General features: G+C 36.1%; 1 protein-coding gene across 8 annotated transcripts in view; it reads right to left on the bottom strand.

The window, feature by feature from the left end:
* Positions 1-15,348, bottom strand: part of PCNX1 (pecanex 1) — a 175,377-nt gene that overhangs the window by 78,645 nt on the left and 81,384 nt on the right. For 6 of the 8 annotated variants that reach the window (XM_081508889.1, XM_081508892.1, XM_081508893.1 and 3 more), the window contains 3 exons: positions 11,450-11,540; positions 6,562-6,619; positions 5,050-5,267 (listed from right to left, as the gene is read on the bottom strand). In XM_081508889.1, the coding sequence (XP_081365015.1) occupies positions 5,050-5,267; positions 6,562-6,619; positions 11,450-11,540 (367 nt within the window). The remainder of the gene's footprint in view (positions 1-5,049; positions 5,268-6,561; positions 6,620-11,449; positions 11,541-15,348) is intronic. The other 2 variants (XM_081508888.1, XM_081508891.1) reach the window with 1 other exon arrangement.

Below are 15,348 nucleotides of genomic sequence, written 5' to 3'. Positions count from 1 at the left end.
CTCTGTCGTCCCCTTCTCCTCCTGCTCTCAATCTTTCCCAGCATCAGGGTCTTTTCCAATGAGTCAGCTCTTCGCACCAGGTAGCCAAAGTATTGGAGTTTCAGCTTCAACATCAGTCCTTCCAATGAACATCCAGGACTGATCTCCTTTAGGATGGACTGGTTGGATCTCCCTGCAGTCCAAGGGACTCTCAAGGGTCTTCTCCAACACCACAGTTCAAAAGCATCAATTCTTTGGTGTTCAGCTTTCTTTATAGTCCAACTCTTACATCCATACATGACCACTGGAAAAACCATAGCCTCGACTAGATGGACCTTTGTTGGCAAAGTAATGTCTCTGCTTTTTAATATGCTATCTAGGTTGGTCATACTTTCCTTCCAAGGAGTAAGCATCTTTTAATTTCATGGCTGCAGTCACCATCTGCAGTGATTTTGGAGCCCAGAAAAATAAAGTTAGCCACTGTTTCCACTGTTTGCCCATCTATCTGCCATGAAGTGATGGGACCAGATGCCATGATCTTCGTTTTCTGAATGTTGAGCTTTAAGCTAACTTTTTCACTCTCCTCTTTCACTTCCATCAAGAGGCTCTTCAGTTCTTCTTCACTTTCTGCCATAAGGGTGGTGTCATCCGCATATCTGAGATTATTGATATTTCTCCCGGCAATCTTGATTTCAGCTTCTGCTTCATCCAGCCCAGCATTTCTCATGATGTACTTTGCATATAAGTTAAATAAGCAGGGTGACAATATACAGCCTTGACGTACTCCTTTCCCTATTTGGAACCAGTCTGTTGTTTCATGTCCAGTTCTAACTGTTGCTTCCTGACCTGCATACAGGTTCCTCAAGAGGCAGGTCAGGTGGTCTGGTATTCCCATCTCTTTCAGAATTTTCCAGTTTATTGTGATCCACACAGTCAAAGGCTTTGGCATAGTCAATAAACCAGAAATAGACGTTTTTCTGGTACTCTCTTGCTTTTCTGATGATCCATCGCATGTTGGCAATTTGATCTCTGGTTCCTCTGCCTTTTCTAAAACCAGCTTGAACATCTGGAAGTTCATGGTTCACATATTGCTGAAGCCTTCCTTGGAGAATTTTAAGCATTACTTTACTAGCGTGTGAGATGAGTGCAATTGTGCAGTAGTTTGAGCATTCTTTGGCATTGCCTTTCTTTGGGATTGGAATGAAAACTGACCTTTTCCAGTCCTGTGACCACTGCTGAGTTTTCCATATTTGCTGGCATACTGAGTGCAGCACTTCCACCGCGTCATCTTTCAGGATTTGAAGTAGCTCAACTGGAATTCCATCACCTCCACTAGCTTTGTTCATAGTGCTGCTTTCTAAGGCCCACTTGACTTCACATTCCAGGATATTTGGCTCTAGGTATTATCTGTTTATTACTTGTGGAATCTATAATGATATCCTAGCTCACATTCCTATCATGATATCCTAGCTCACATATCCTAATTTGTAACATTTTTTTTGGTCCTGATCATCCTTGCTAGAATGTATTAATTCAACTGAGGTTTTGGTTTCCTTGACTTTTCTGCTTTCTGTGTCCTCAGTGACTTCTGCTTTGTTCTTTACAATTTTCTATCTTCTGAATACTTAGGTTTGACATGTTCTTCTTTTTTAAAGTTTCCTGAAGGGAAGGTGAAGGTACTGAATTGACTTTTCTTCTTATTCAGTGCTATAAATTCTTTCAAGTACTGTGTTAACAACATCACAAAAATTCTGGTAAGCTGTGTTTCATTTTTATTCAGTTGAAAAATATTTTCTAATTTACCTCTTGATTTCTCCTTTGATTTGTGAGTTATTCAGAGGTATTTAGCTTCCAAATATTTAGGAATTTTCCAAGGTTCTTTTGTTACTGATTTATAATTAACTCCACTATGGTCAGAGAATACACTACATAGAACTTGAATTCTTCTACATTTGATCCTTATACCATGGCCTAGAATACGGTTTATCTTGATAAGAGTTCAAGTGTGCACGTAGAAGAACATATATTTTGTTGTTACGAGTGGAGTGTTTCCTAAACGCCTATCAACCTAGGTTGGTTGACAGTACTGTTCAAATTTACTATATCCTTATTGATTTTCTACACTTGTTCTATCAATTATTGAGAGAGGTATATAGGCTTAGACAGTAAAGAATCTGCCTGCAATGTGGGAGTCTTGCAGGCAATCTGCCTGCAAGGTTCAATCCCTGGGTTGGGAAGATCCCATGGAGAAAGGAAAGGTTACCCACTCCAATATCCTTGCCTGGAGAATTTCAAGGACAGAGGCTACAGTTCATGGGATCGCAGAGTCAGACACGACTGAGCAACTAACACTTTCATGTTGAATTCAACTATAATTATGAATTTAGCCATTTCTCCTATTTCTATCAGCTTTTACTTTGTAGCACTGTTTAGATGTAAAAACATTTAGAATGGCTAAATCCTATGGATTAACTGATCCCTTATCATTACACAACCACCTCCTTTTATCTTGGAGTAAAAAGAATATTTTCTTTGCTCTGAAATCAACTTTGTCTGATATTAATTCAGCTATTCCAACTTTAATTTGATTAGTGTTAGGATGATCCATCTTTTCTACCTTTATATTTAAAGTGCATTTCTTATAGGCAGCAAAGAGTTGAGTCTTGCTATTTTCCCCAATTTGACAATTTCTGACTTTTCCCAACTATCACCTTGTCATTTATCTTGTGTCAATCTGATTTTGACCTCTTTTTCTGCCTTATTTTAGATTAAGAGAATAATTTTTATAAGTCTATTTTATCTCCTTTATTTTTTTAACTTACCAGTTATAACTCTTTTGTTATTTTAGTATTTGCTTTAGGGTTTAAAGTATACATTTTATGACAGCCTAACTCAAATGCTTTACCATCTGAGCTACTAGGGAAGACGTCTAACTCAAATAAACTTGTATCAATTCACATATAGTGTAAGAAACTTACAGTAGTATACTTTCAAATGTCCTTTCCTGGCCTTTATGCTATTATTATCATGAATTTTACTTTTACTTATGTTATAAATCACACAATATACATCAATATTATTTTTGTTAAATACCCAACTATGTCTCAAAAAGATTTAATTAGTCAGAAAAAATCTTATATATTTATTCATGTAGTTAACATTTGCATTCATCCTTTGTTTCTTTGGGTAGCTCCATATTTCCAGTTGGTATTATCATCCTTCTGCCTGAAAGAAATCCGGTACTATATTGCAGTGTGGATCTGCTTGAAAAAGATTCTTCACAGTTTTTCCTGGTCTGAAAATATCTTTATTTCATCCTGGCTTTTGCAGTTTTGCTGGCTACAGAATTCCTGGTTGAGGTTTTTCTCCCTTCAATAGTTTAAAAATGCTGCTCCATTATCTTATTTGGATTTTGTCCAACAATAAATCTGATGTCTTCCTTATCCTTGTTCTTCTATACAAACTGTATCTTTTTTTCTTTTGAGGTTTTAAATATTTTATTATTGGTTTTGAACAACTATGTGCCTTGCTATAGTTTTTTTCATGTTTCTTGTACTTGAGGTTCAAGGAGATTCTTCAATAGTTTTTATTGAATTTGGAAAGTTTTCCACCATTAACTTCCTCAAAATTTTTTCTCTCTTCCTCTCTCCTGTAGCATACTTTGATTTTGTATGTTCTTTTTGTTGAGGGGGGAGGGAGGAACATTCTTCTTTTTCTTTTGCTTCACTTTCAATAGTTTCTACTGCCATGCTTTCAACTTCATTAATATTTTCTTCTCCAATGTCTACTCTATCATTAATCTCATCCTCTGTGTTTTTCACCTCAGATATTTTATTTTTTATCTGCAAGTTCAATTTGGGTCTTTTTTTTTTTTTGTATCTTCCATATCTCTACTTAACTTTTATTAACATGCAAGGTATAGTTATAACTTTTAATGTCTTTGCTAGTTCTAATATCAGTGACAGCTAAAGGCTGGTTTCAACTGACTCATTATTTCCCTCATTATAAATCACGTTTTGTCATTTCTTTGTATGCTTGGTACTCTCTGGATGCTATACCTCATGAACCTCAACTTTTTACGTGGTGAGAATTTCTGAATTTCTATAAATCTTCTTGAGTTTTGCTATGCTACTTGGAAACAGCTGGATCCTTTCAAGTCTTGCTTTTATGACTTGCTAGGTGGGTCTGGAGCAGTGCTCATACTAGAGCTAATTACTACCCACTTCTAAGGCAGGACTTTCCTGAGTACTCTACATAATGCACCATAAAATATGAATAATTATGAGTTTCTTCAGTCCAGCAGTGAGGACAGGCACCATTCCCAGCCCTGTGTGCCAGGCACTGTGCCTCTATTTCTTTCACATGATTCCCTCCCCTGGTCTAGTCTCCTCATACATTCTCTTACCGATACTCTGCTAAACAGTGACAGGATCCACTGCACATCTCTGAGGTTCTCTCTGTGCAGCAATCCTCTCTCTGATGTTCTGTCCCACAGACTCAAGCTGCTCAGGTCTCCCTGGACTCTTAGCTCCATCTCCTCAACTCAGGAAGTCTGCTGGACTCTACTTCAGGATCACAACCTGAGAACTCTCTCTAGGCGGTAAGCTGGGCAATTGCAGGGCTCACATAACTTGCTTCCCATCTCTCAGGAAATCACCGTCTTTTTCTGTCTTATCTCCAGTGTCTTGAAAACCCCTGGTTCATGCATTTTATCTGTTTTTCATTGTTTCAGGGGAAGAGTAAGTCCAGTCTTTTTTATTCCACGTCAACTAGAAGCAGCATTTGGCCCCCAAGTTCATAACTAACTACTGCTATTTACTATTAAGACTAGTGACAAGAAGTAGGGAAAGAAACTTCTTCTTATACCTTTTATATCGAGAGTCAATGTAATATGTATAACCTTATTGCCATTAACACCTCATATTCTCTGGCTTTTAAGTACAGTTGCATGATTCTTAATGATAAAAATGATTTCTAAAATAGAAAACACTTTCCAACATGGAAACCAAGTCAAATACTCAATGGGTAATTTGATAAGTTTCAATTTAAAAGTAAAATCTACATTCTCACCTATCAAACAGGGCCAAAAGTGTGAGTCTGTCAAAGTTAATGCCAATCCACAGCTGAGGCAGGATCCAAAAGCGATAATAGTGTTTAACTTTGTGAGCAGCTTCTTCTGTTGGACCGTAAGTAGCTGCCAAATCAGGGCTTAGGTCAATGTCTTGTTGTTCCAATAAATCTGTGTCGATGGTCAATAGTCTGTTCAGTCGGATCTGTGGAAGAGAAAGCTAAAAGAAAATCAGCAATGAAAGGCTTAAAATATCTTTAATCAAGTCATGATTCAAGGGCTACCCAATCAGCTTACAGATTATCAAAACCACCTTAATTCTCTATACTAGTCTACTCTTGTGGATACTTTATGATCATTAGAAACTACAGAAGGTGACAAAGGAAGTAAACTACAACAAAGCAAATCAACTGATAGGGCTTTTGGAAAGATTTTATTAGGAAGCATTTGAAATTCTAGCATTTTATGGCTGTATAGCTGGTGGATCCATTCCATTACCTACAGAGAATGATTAGTGATGTCCCCCTCCCCGTCCCTTCTCTTCTCTCATTAAGCTATGAAGCTCACTACATGTTAAATCTAAGCTCCTCTGCACTGGATTCAATGCCTTCAACTCTCAATTCTTCCTACATTCTCTTAACATCATTATTGCTATTTTCAAATCCTTTCCATACACCTCTATTTTTGTTTTGGCAGACTGCTCAGCTGAGGCTATACAAGATATTACCACGTTACGTTTCTTTCAGCTTCAACTCATCCATTCACCTGTTCACCAGTTTCTCCTTCCTCTGAAAGAATCAAAAGTTGACTGCATCTAGCACAGCACAAGCCAGAGTTTTGCTGTCTCAAGGCTCTCACACCATTTAATGGTGGAAAATGCTACTATGCCATTTAAAACAAAGGACGTGAGCAAACAGATTACAATTAATCCCTCTGGCACTAAATTTATCTAAATATCTCTTATATATTGCTTATAAGGATTTCATCTTTCTCTAACTTCAATATATACATCTTGATATATATCACACAAAGGCAGTGCTATCTTTGTTATCTTTTTAAAATATACCCACTGTATCTTGTATGTATGTCAATACAGCAATAACATCAGTAAGCTTCCCCCCACACACACACACACAAAAACACTGATATAAAAATAACTAACAGTTAACCAACAGGTAAGTATCAAATCAATAAGCTATGTACCAAAACCATAATATATTCAAAGTGAAGTTTTAAAATGGCACACCTAGATTATGACACTGGTGAGTAAATAAGACCTTTACAAACCCTCAGAAGTATAATTACTCATTCATATATAGTGAATCCAACTTTATGGTATTTTATATTTATTTCTTAACAAAGGACTTATGAGAAGAGATCCATTACGAAACAGCAAAGGTGATTTTGCCATAGATTTCAACAAAATCAATATTATGTAACCTCATCATTTTTCTGCTTTATATAACAACTTAATCTGAAAATATATCATTTTATAAAAATAAAGGAAAACGTACCACATCATGTGGATAAAATCGAACTGAGGTAGAACTGGATACATGAGAATCCGTGTCACTAAAATAAAATGAAAAATACTTTAGGGAATAAACAGCTTGTAGTAGTAGAAATAAAAATAAATGCATTAACAATTATGTGATATTTATATTGTCTTTACTTTTCCATGTAAACTGCAAAATACAAAGTCAAATTTTCCTAGAGTTGTGAACAGGCACATAGCCTGTGGGTCAGAGTATCTATATTCAAACCTCTTCCTCAACTGAATGAGATCTTGGACAGTTATCTAATCTTTTAATACCTCAGTTTCCTCACAGGATAAGAGTACTTCTAGCACAAGGTTGGGTGGCCCTACATAGCATGGCTCATAGTTTCACTGAGTTAGGCCAAGGTCATGGTGGAGAGTTCTGACAAAACGTGCTCCAGTGGAGAAGGGAATGGCAAACCACTTCAGTATTCTTGCCTTGAGAACCCCATGAACAGTATGAAAAGGCAAAAAGATAGGACACTGAAAGATGAACTCCCCAAGTCGGTAGGTGCCCAATATGCTACTGGAGATCTGTGGGGAAATAACTCCAGAAAGAATGAAGAGGCGGAGCCCAAGCAAAAACACCACCCACTTCTGGATGTGACTGGTGATGGAACTAAAGTGAAGTGAAGTGAAGTCACTCAGTCGGGTCCGACTCTTTGCGATCCCATGAACTGTATGTAGCCTGTCAGGCTCCTCTGTCCTTGGGATTTTCCAGGTAAGAATACTGGAGTGGGTTGCCATTTCTTTCTCCAGGGGATCTTCCCAACCCAGGGATCAAACCCGGGTCTCCTGCATTGCAGGCAGACTCCTTACTGGCTGAGCCACAAGGGAAGACTCAAGTCTGATGTTATAAAGAGCAATACTGCATAGGAACCTGGAATGTTAGGTCCATTAATCAAGGCAAATTGGAAGTGGTCAAACAGGAGATGGCAAGAGTGAACATCGTCATTCTAGGAATCAGCGAACTAAAATGGACTGAAATGGGTGAATTTAACTTAGATGACCATTATATTTACTAATGAGGGCAAGAATCCCTTAGAAGAAATGGAGTAGCCATCATAGTCAATAAAAGAGTCCAAAATGCTGTACTTGAATGCAATCTGAAAAGCGACAGAATGATCTCTGTTCGTTTCCAAGGCAAACCATTCAATATCATGCTAATCCAAGTCTATGCCCCGACCAGTAATGCTGAAGAAGCTTAAGTTGAACAGTTCTATGAAGACCTACAAGACCTTCTAGAACTAACACCAAAAAAGATGTCCTTTTCATCATAGGGGGACTGGAATGCAAAAGTAGGAAGCCAAGAAACACCTGAAGTAACAGGCAAATTTGGCCTTGGAGTACAAAATGAAGCAGAGCAAAGGCTAACAGAGTTTTCCCAAAAGAATGCACTGGTCATAGCAAACACCCTCTTCCAATAACACAAGAGAAGACTCTACACGTGGACATCACCATATGGTCAATACCAAAATCAGATTGATTATATTCTTTGCAGCCAGAGATGGAGAAGCTCTATACAGTCAGCAAAAACAAGACCAGGAGCTGACTGTGGCTCAGATCATGAACTGCTTATTGCCAAATTCAGACTTAAATTGAAGAAAGTAGGGAAAACCACTAGACCACTCAGGTATGACCTAAATCAAATCCCTTACAATTATACAGTAGAAGTGACAAATAGATTCAAGGGATTAGATCTGATAGACAGAGTGCCTGAAGAACTATGGACAGATGTTCACGACACTGTACAGGAGGCAGGGATAAAAACCATCCCTATCGAAAAGCAATGCAAAAAGGCAAAATGGTTGCTTGAGGAGGTCTTACAAATAGCTGTGAATCGAAGAGAAGGGAAAGGCAAAGGAAAAAAGGAAAGATATACCCATTTGAATGCAGAGTTCCAAAGAATAGCAAGGAGAGACAAGAAAGCCTTCCTCAGTGATCAATGCTAAGAAATAGAGGAAAACAATAGAATGGGAAAGTCTAGAGATCTCTTTAAGAAAATTAGAGATACCAAGGGAACATTTCATGCAAAGGTGGGCACAATAAAGGACAGAAATGGTATGGACCTAACAGAAGCAGAAGATATTAAGAAGTGGCGAGAACACACAGAAGAACTATACAAAAATGATGCTCAGGACCCAGATAATCACGATGGTGTGATCACTCACACTCACCTAGAGCCAGACATCCTGGAATGTGAAGTCAAGTGGGCCTTAGGAAGCATCACTACGAACAAAGCTAGTGGAGGTGATGCAATTCCAGTCGAGCTATTTCAAATCCTAAAAGATGATGCTGTGAAAGTGCTGCACTTGAGATGCCAGCAAATTTGGAAAACTCAGCAGTGGCCACAGGACTGTAAAAGGTCCGTTTTCATTCCACTCCCAAAGAAAGACAATGCCAAAGAATGCTCAAACTACTGCACAATTGCACTCATCTTAATGCTCAAAATTCTCCAAGCCAGGCTTCAACAGTACGTGAACCATGAACTTCAAGATGTTCAAGCTGGATTTAGAAAAGGCAGAGGAACCAGAGATCAAATTGCCAGTATCCACTGGATCATCAAAAGAGCAAGAGAGTGCCAGAAAAACATCTATTTGTGCCTTATTGACTATGCCAAAGCCTTTGACTGTGTGGACCACAACAAACTCTGGAAAATTCTTAAAGAGATGGGAATACCAGACCATCTGACCTGCCTTCTGAGAAATCTGTATGCAGGTCAGGAAGCAACAGTTAGAACTGAACATGGAACAACAGACTGGTTCCAAATCGGGAAAGGAGTACATCAAGGCTGTATATTGTCACCCTGCTTATTCAACTTATATGCAGAGTACATCATAAGAAATGCTGGACTGGATGAAGCAGAAGCTGGAATCAAGATTGCCGGGAGAAATATCAATAACCTCAGATATGCAGATGACACCACCCTTACAGCAGAAAGTGAAGAAGAACTAAAGAGCCTCTTGATAAAAGTAAGAGAGGAGAGTGAAAAGTTGGCTTAAAGCTCAACATTCAGAAAACTTAAGATGATGGCATCTCGTCCCATCACTTCATGGCAAACAGATGCAGAACAATGGAAACAGTGACAGACTTTATGGGGGGGGGGGCTCCAAAATCACTGCAGATGGTGTCTGCAGCCATGAAATTAAGAGACGCTTACTCCTTGGAAGAAAAGCTATGACCAACCTAGATAGCATATTTAAAAGCAGAGACATTACTTTGCCAACAAAGGTCTGTCTAGTCAAAACTATGGTTTTTCCAGTAGTCATGTGTGGATGTGAGAGTTGGACTATAAAGAAAGCAGAGCACCGAAGAATTGATGCTTTAGTCCCTTGGACTGCAAGGAGATCCAACTAGTCTATCCTAAAGGAAATCAGTCCTGAATATTCATTGGAAGGACTGATACTGAAGCTGATACTCCAATACTCTGGCTACCTGATGCGAAGAACTGACTCATTTGAAAAGACCCTGATGCCGGGAAAGACTGAAGGCGGGAGGAGAAGGGGACGACTGGAGATAGTTAGATGGCATCACCGACTCAATGGACGTGAGTCTGAGTAAATTCCGGGAGTTGGTGATGGAAAGGGAATCCTGGTGTGCTGAAGTCCACGGGGTCACAAAGAGTAGGACACGACTGAGCAACTGAACTTATCTTAAGGTTCTTGTGAAAACTGTTTAAGAAAGCAATTAACATATTGCCAGGAGCCACAATAAACTGAATCTATATGATAGTCTAGAACATGACAATTCAGTTTCCACAGTTCACTCAAGTTTGGATTTCAAAACTTGAGTCCTTAACACATTATGGTATAAGGAATTGTTTTTATCTTGAATTATGTTAAAAATAATTGTTCCCATTGCTCCATCCTCCTATTGCTTCCACAGTTACAAAATCATCTAAACACTCCAATTCAAGCTGAGGGGGTAAACTCTGAAACAGTACTAAAAGAGCTTAAGGAGTCCAGTTTTTTAAATGTTCTATGTTTATAGCATGTTAAGTGACCACAAGATCTTATTGCTTTAAATAGTCTCTCAAAACTGAAAAAACTAAGTGTACTGCCCATAGATATGTAACATTTAAATAAGTGTCCCATTATTAAACAGAAGTCCTAAAATAAAAATAAAATGACCCTTGTGGGGGGAAAAAAAAAGTTAGCTAACCAACCAACAATGAATTTCAATACAGCAATTTGAACAGATTACTAAGATAAAACTTTCAGAGAAATTTTAACACATTCTAAATTATAACTGTGTTATATGATCAAGATTTCTATTTCTTATTTGCTTCCCTCCAAACTTCTCTGTTATCTTACATAATTTCTTCCTGAGGGAAGGAGAGAAAAGAAATTAAATGCAACACATGACTCATATTTTAATAAATTCGTCCTCCTTATAGTTGGTAAACACGTTTTAAAACAAAATGAAAGACAATCATTTAAAAAGACACTTGACTGAAATCCTCACACAGAAATTTGGTGTAAATTTGAAATGACACCAAAAGAGAGAATTGATGGGTTTGAACATAGTTGTGTAAATGTTTTTCTAATAGGTTTTTTCTATCATGCAATATATAGGGAGTTAAATTTGAAATTGTGGGAAATCACTATTCCACAGTAAGATCTACAGGAAAGTTTTACTTAATTTTTAAAAACATATAATAGCAAACAAAAAACAAGTAATACCTTTTAATAATGGCTTTCTTTTTTTCCCACAGTAAAAAGTTCTACTTTTTGGCAACCAGTGAATAATGAGAATTTATGTAAGCCAATATAAACAAGTAACTCTTCTATCTCAAGGTTTACAAACTTTAAAAACAGCAAACTTATGCAAGCACATAAACTCCCCTAACACGACTTCACACATACCAGATATTGGATGCTCTTCTTGCTGCTGGTTCAAAATTCACAAGTGACATATCACAGCCACCAGTCTCATAAAGCGTAGAAGAGAACTTACCTAGCAAATAAATCATTTTTTTAAAAAAGTCATTAGAATACTCAGAAATTTTCCCTCATGAAACACTAATTTTAAACTTGTTAGATTTTAAGAAAATGAACTGTAACTTGCTTTTTTCAAAATATTTAAAAAACAATGATCTACATGTAATTCAGCATGACATAAATCAAAAGGGAATGCTAAACACTGGACAAAATGTCAACATACATAATCAGGTATTAAAAGTAATTTAAGTCAGCTTTATAACAGCAGTCTTCTCTTTTCTCCTCCCAGAATATTTTCAATTTAAGTTACAATATATACTAATTTAATGTTGTCTTAAGGTCATCTGACCACTACTTACAACTAGCGGCCATTTGGAAGGGTTGGTTGTAAGTTTTAATACAGCTCAAATCGCAAGACAACAAATTTGTGTGATTACCTTCAGAGTTTTTTGGTTTTGTGTTACTTTTAAGAAGAAATGGTAAGTGTCTAAATGGATCTAAGACAAAGTTCAATGAATGACGTATAATAATGTTGGTGATAATTAAACTATAGTATTTAATGAACATTAGTAGTTGTATGATTCTACAACAACTTTACAAAGAAATTTAGGAACACAATTTGCTGTGGCCAACTATCTACAAAACTCTAAAAAGTTTATAAACTTTAATGGTTGTAGAGGAATATAGGTTAAAAAAAACTCTTACACAGATGAACTATATAAGATAAAATGACTTCTGATAATGGAATTTTAGAAATCTAAATACTAAAATGCATTCTATACTGTGAAGATCTATGATAGCCATATCAAATGGTGGGTAGGGAACATAAATAAAAAATACAAATTTCTAGTAGGACAATGTGGTATATAACTGAAACTGTTTGGATCTGGTCCAGGCTGCCTTTTGAATATTTATGAAGTTTTTGTTTTACTAGCTAGAATTATTGAGGTTATAAACATAAGAAATCTAAGGGTAATTTCAACTTGATGGCAAGGCTAAAATATTTCTCTTTCATGACTACAATAAGAACAGTATACAATAAGAATTTTTATGTAAGTGAAATCCTTGAAAAATGACAATAAAATTCCCTCTAATATACTAATAATATAACCACGGGTTTGCAGAACATTTCAACAATTACTTGATTCAAAAATGAGTAGAATCAGAAAAACTACTTAATTAAATAGGATTATTTGAGTACTTATGGGTCATAGAATACGAAAATATTTTATAATAGGGTCTTTTCTGTAGTAGCTTTTTTTTGGGGGGGGGTGTCAGAATACTCCTGAGATAAATTAGGAAAAAAATTCTATGAAATCCTTAACTCATATGCTGTATAACAAAGGAGGATTACTCAGCATGTAGGTTATCCAAAACTTCACTTTCTAACCCTCTGTCTTTTAGAATGAGTTATTCATTCTTAGCACTTCTAACAGACACCAGAATAAGAAATTAAAATGAAAGGATATCATTTTTTTGAAGTGATGGGGGGGTGTTTGCAGAAATTGCTAGTAAACAAAAAAGTTAAAAACTGCTTTGACCGAGATTTATTTTAAAATTGTAGTTTTTTATTCTGTACTCTTTCTTCACTTAGCATGGATAATCAGAGACTAGCTATACTACAACAATTAACTTACATTAGCAGAAAAAAAGAAACACCTGATCAAAACCACATTGCATGTAAGTGTAGAAGAATTATAAAATCATATTAAATGACTAAATCACACATTAACAGAGCTGGGAGGGTAAAATCCAGTAAGAATGGAATGTATAAATATTTGTGTTTATATCACATAATTTGTGGATATTTTCCAAGTAAGTTAGTTCTATATTCAATAAAATTTAAATTACTGGAGTATATTCTGAGCATTTAAGCATTCCATTGCATTTTTAGTAATATAAGTCCTATTCTTAGGCTATTAAAAATAATATTTGTATGCACCTGAAATTAACTGGAATATTACTCTTTGTAATTTTCAAGTGAAATAGTAAATGATGATTAAGTCATTAACGCAACTATGTTGTCCTTTATTTATAAATGTCTAGTATGAAACATATAGAAATAAGTGTATTTTAAATAAAAATAAAAGATTCCTCCTCAAAAGTATTTTAGATAGAAAGCTGGAAAAAAATGTGTCATTCTATTACTATATAAATCTACAACTCTGAATATATACAAACTAGTGACTAACGAGTAATAAAATTTGAAAATTTCAACAAGGCATAAAACATGTCTAAGAAAAGGGCAGCTATAATTTCAACAAATGTGCATGACTTCAACAGTTCTGTTTTTTTTAAGACATTTCTGTCTACCTAATAACTTTATAAACATGTTCAGGTTCATAAAAACATACATGGCATATGTCAGAACTAACTTAACTTTGTATTAAGGCTTCCTGGTGTATTTCCAACTTAACTCCACCAAAAGAACAGATTCTATGTCTCTCTTATATCTCTGAGCCTAGCAACTGAAAGCACTTCAGAAGTAACAAATGTTATTCATAACTCAGAAAAAAAATCACAGTTAACCTTTCTTAACAAATAAATGTGCCCCTATTAATAATCCTATTTTAATAAATTTGTGTATTAAGAAAAATATTTCTATTTAAATATTATTTCTAATGAACATAAGTTGGGAAGAAAGTAGAACATTAATGAAATAAGTCCTCTTCACATATATTATGATTATACACTAAGTTGTCTCATCCTAATTCAACTCTTAGGTCATAATTAATTATATCTAATAGTCTGGCTATCTCATAATATTAAAAGAAAAGCAATTTCTCACAAGACTGGAGTCTGAAATTTCAGACTTAATAATGAGATTGGTCATGATACAGCATCTCTAAGATAAAGAAAAGTTAAGGTACCTGGTACTTATGTCTCAAATATTCAATAATGACTGCGATTAACTACAAAAATTCAATTTAATTACACAAAACTTTGTGGAGTTTTTTGTGAGGTATGAGAATTTCAAGTAACCACAAGTCAATAAATAAGTGATGAACAAGAAGGTAAGTAAAACTGAATACTGATTTAAAGAACAAGAACCCTTGAAGCACTTCCCTGAAGCCACAAATGATACAGCAGACAGATTTAAAATAAACACTGGAAAAACACAGATGAAAGACACAGAAATTAATGAGATTCTCTAATAGTCCTATCAATAAAAATACTCACCACATTATACAGAGTTCAGTGAGTAAAGATCATGAGAAACCCTTACTGCATTCTTAATGTCACTCTCATTTATCTTAGAAAGAGGTGGCTACTAGGAGGGCAAATCATCTGTAGGGCTTTTCAAATCCTCCCAGTACCAACAACAAAGAAGTCCTCTCACATTTCTTGGATAATTTCCCTCTGTAGATCACCTCCCCAACCCCACTCATTCTGGGTTCTCCAAGCCTAACCTGAAACACTGCTCGACGTCTCACTTCTCTAGCATTACTCTCAGGGCATGGAGGGGCTGGCTACAAGAGCAAACAGAGATAGACAGAAAGGAGAGGGCTTTACAAAGTGTCTTCAGAAGGCGATGGGGGACAAAGAGGAGTGGGAAGGGGTGGGAGATGGGAGGGAGGTTCCAGAGGCAGAGGACATATGTATATCTGTGGCTGATTCATGTTGATGTATGGCAGAAACCTGTACAATGTTGTAAAGCAAATATATCGCAATTAAAAGAAAAAGACATGGCAAGAAAACTAGAGATCTGTTTTTGAATTTCTGTACCTAAATATAATAAAATAGTACTCTCACAAGGAAAAAGAAGGCAATGGGCGGACTACATAAATCTATATGACTCACTTGAGTACACTATAAAAACTGCC

This window comes from Giraffa tippelskirchi, chromosome 7, assembly GCF_054371585.1.
Source record: "Giraffa tippelskirchi isolate mGirTip1 chromosome 7, T2T-mGirTip1v1.2.pri, whole genome shotgun sequence".
Taxonomy (NCBI): domain Eukaryota; kingdom Metazoa; phylum Chordata; class Mammalia; order Artiodactyla; family Giraffidae; genus Giraffa; species Giraffa tippelskirchi.
Note: the sequence above shows the minus strand (reverse complement) of the source record. Positions and strands in the feature narration are given on the sequence as shown.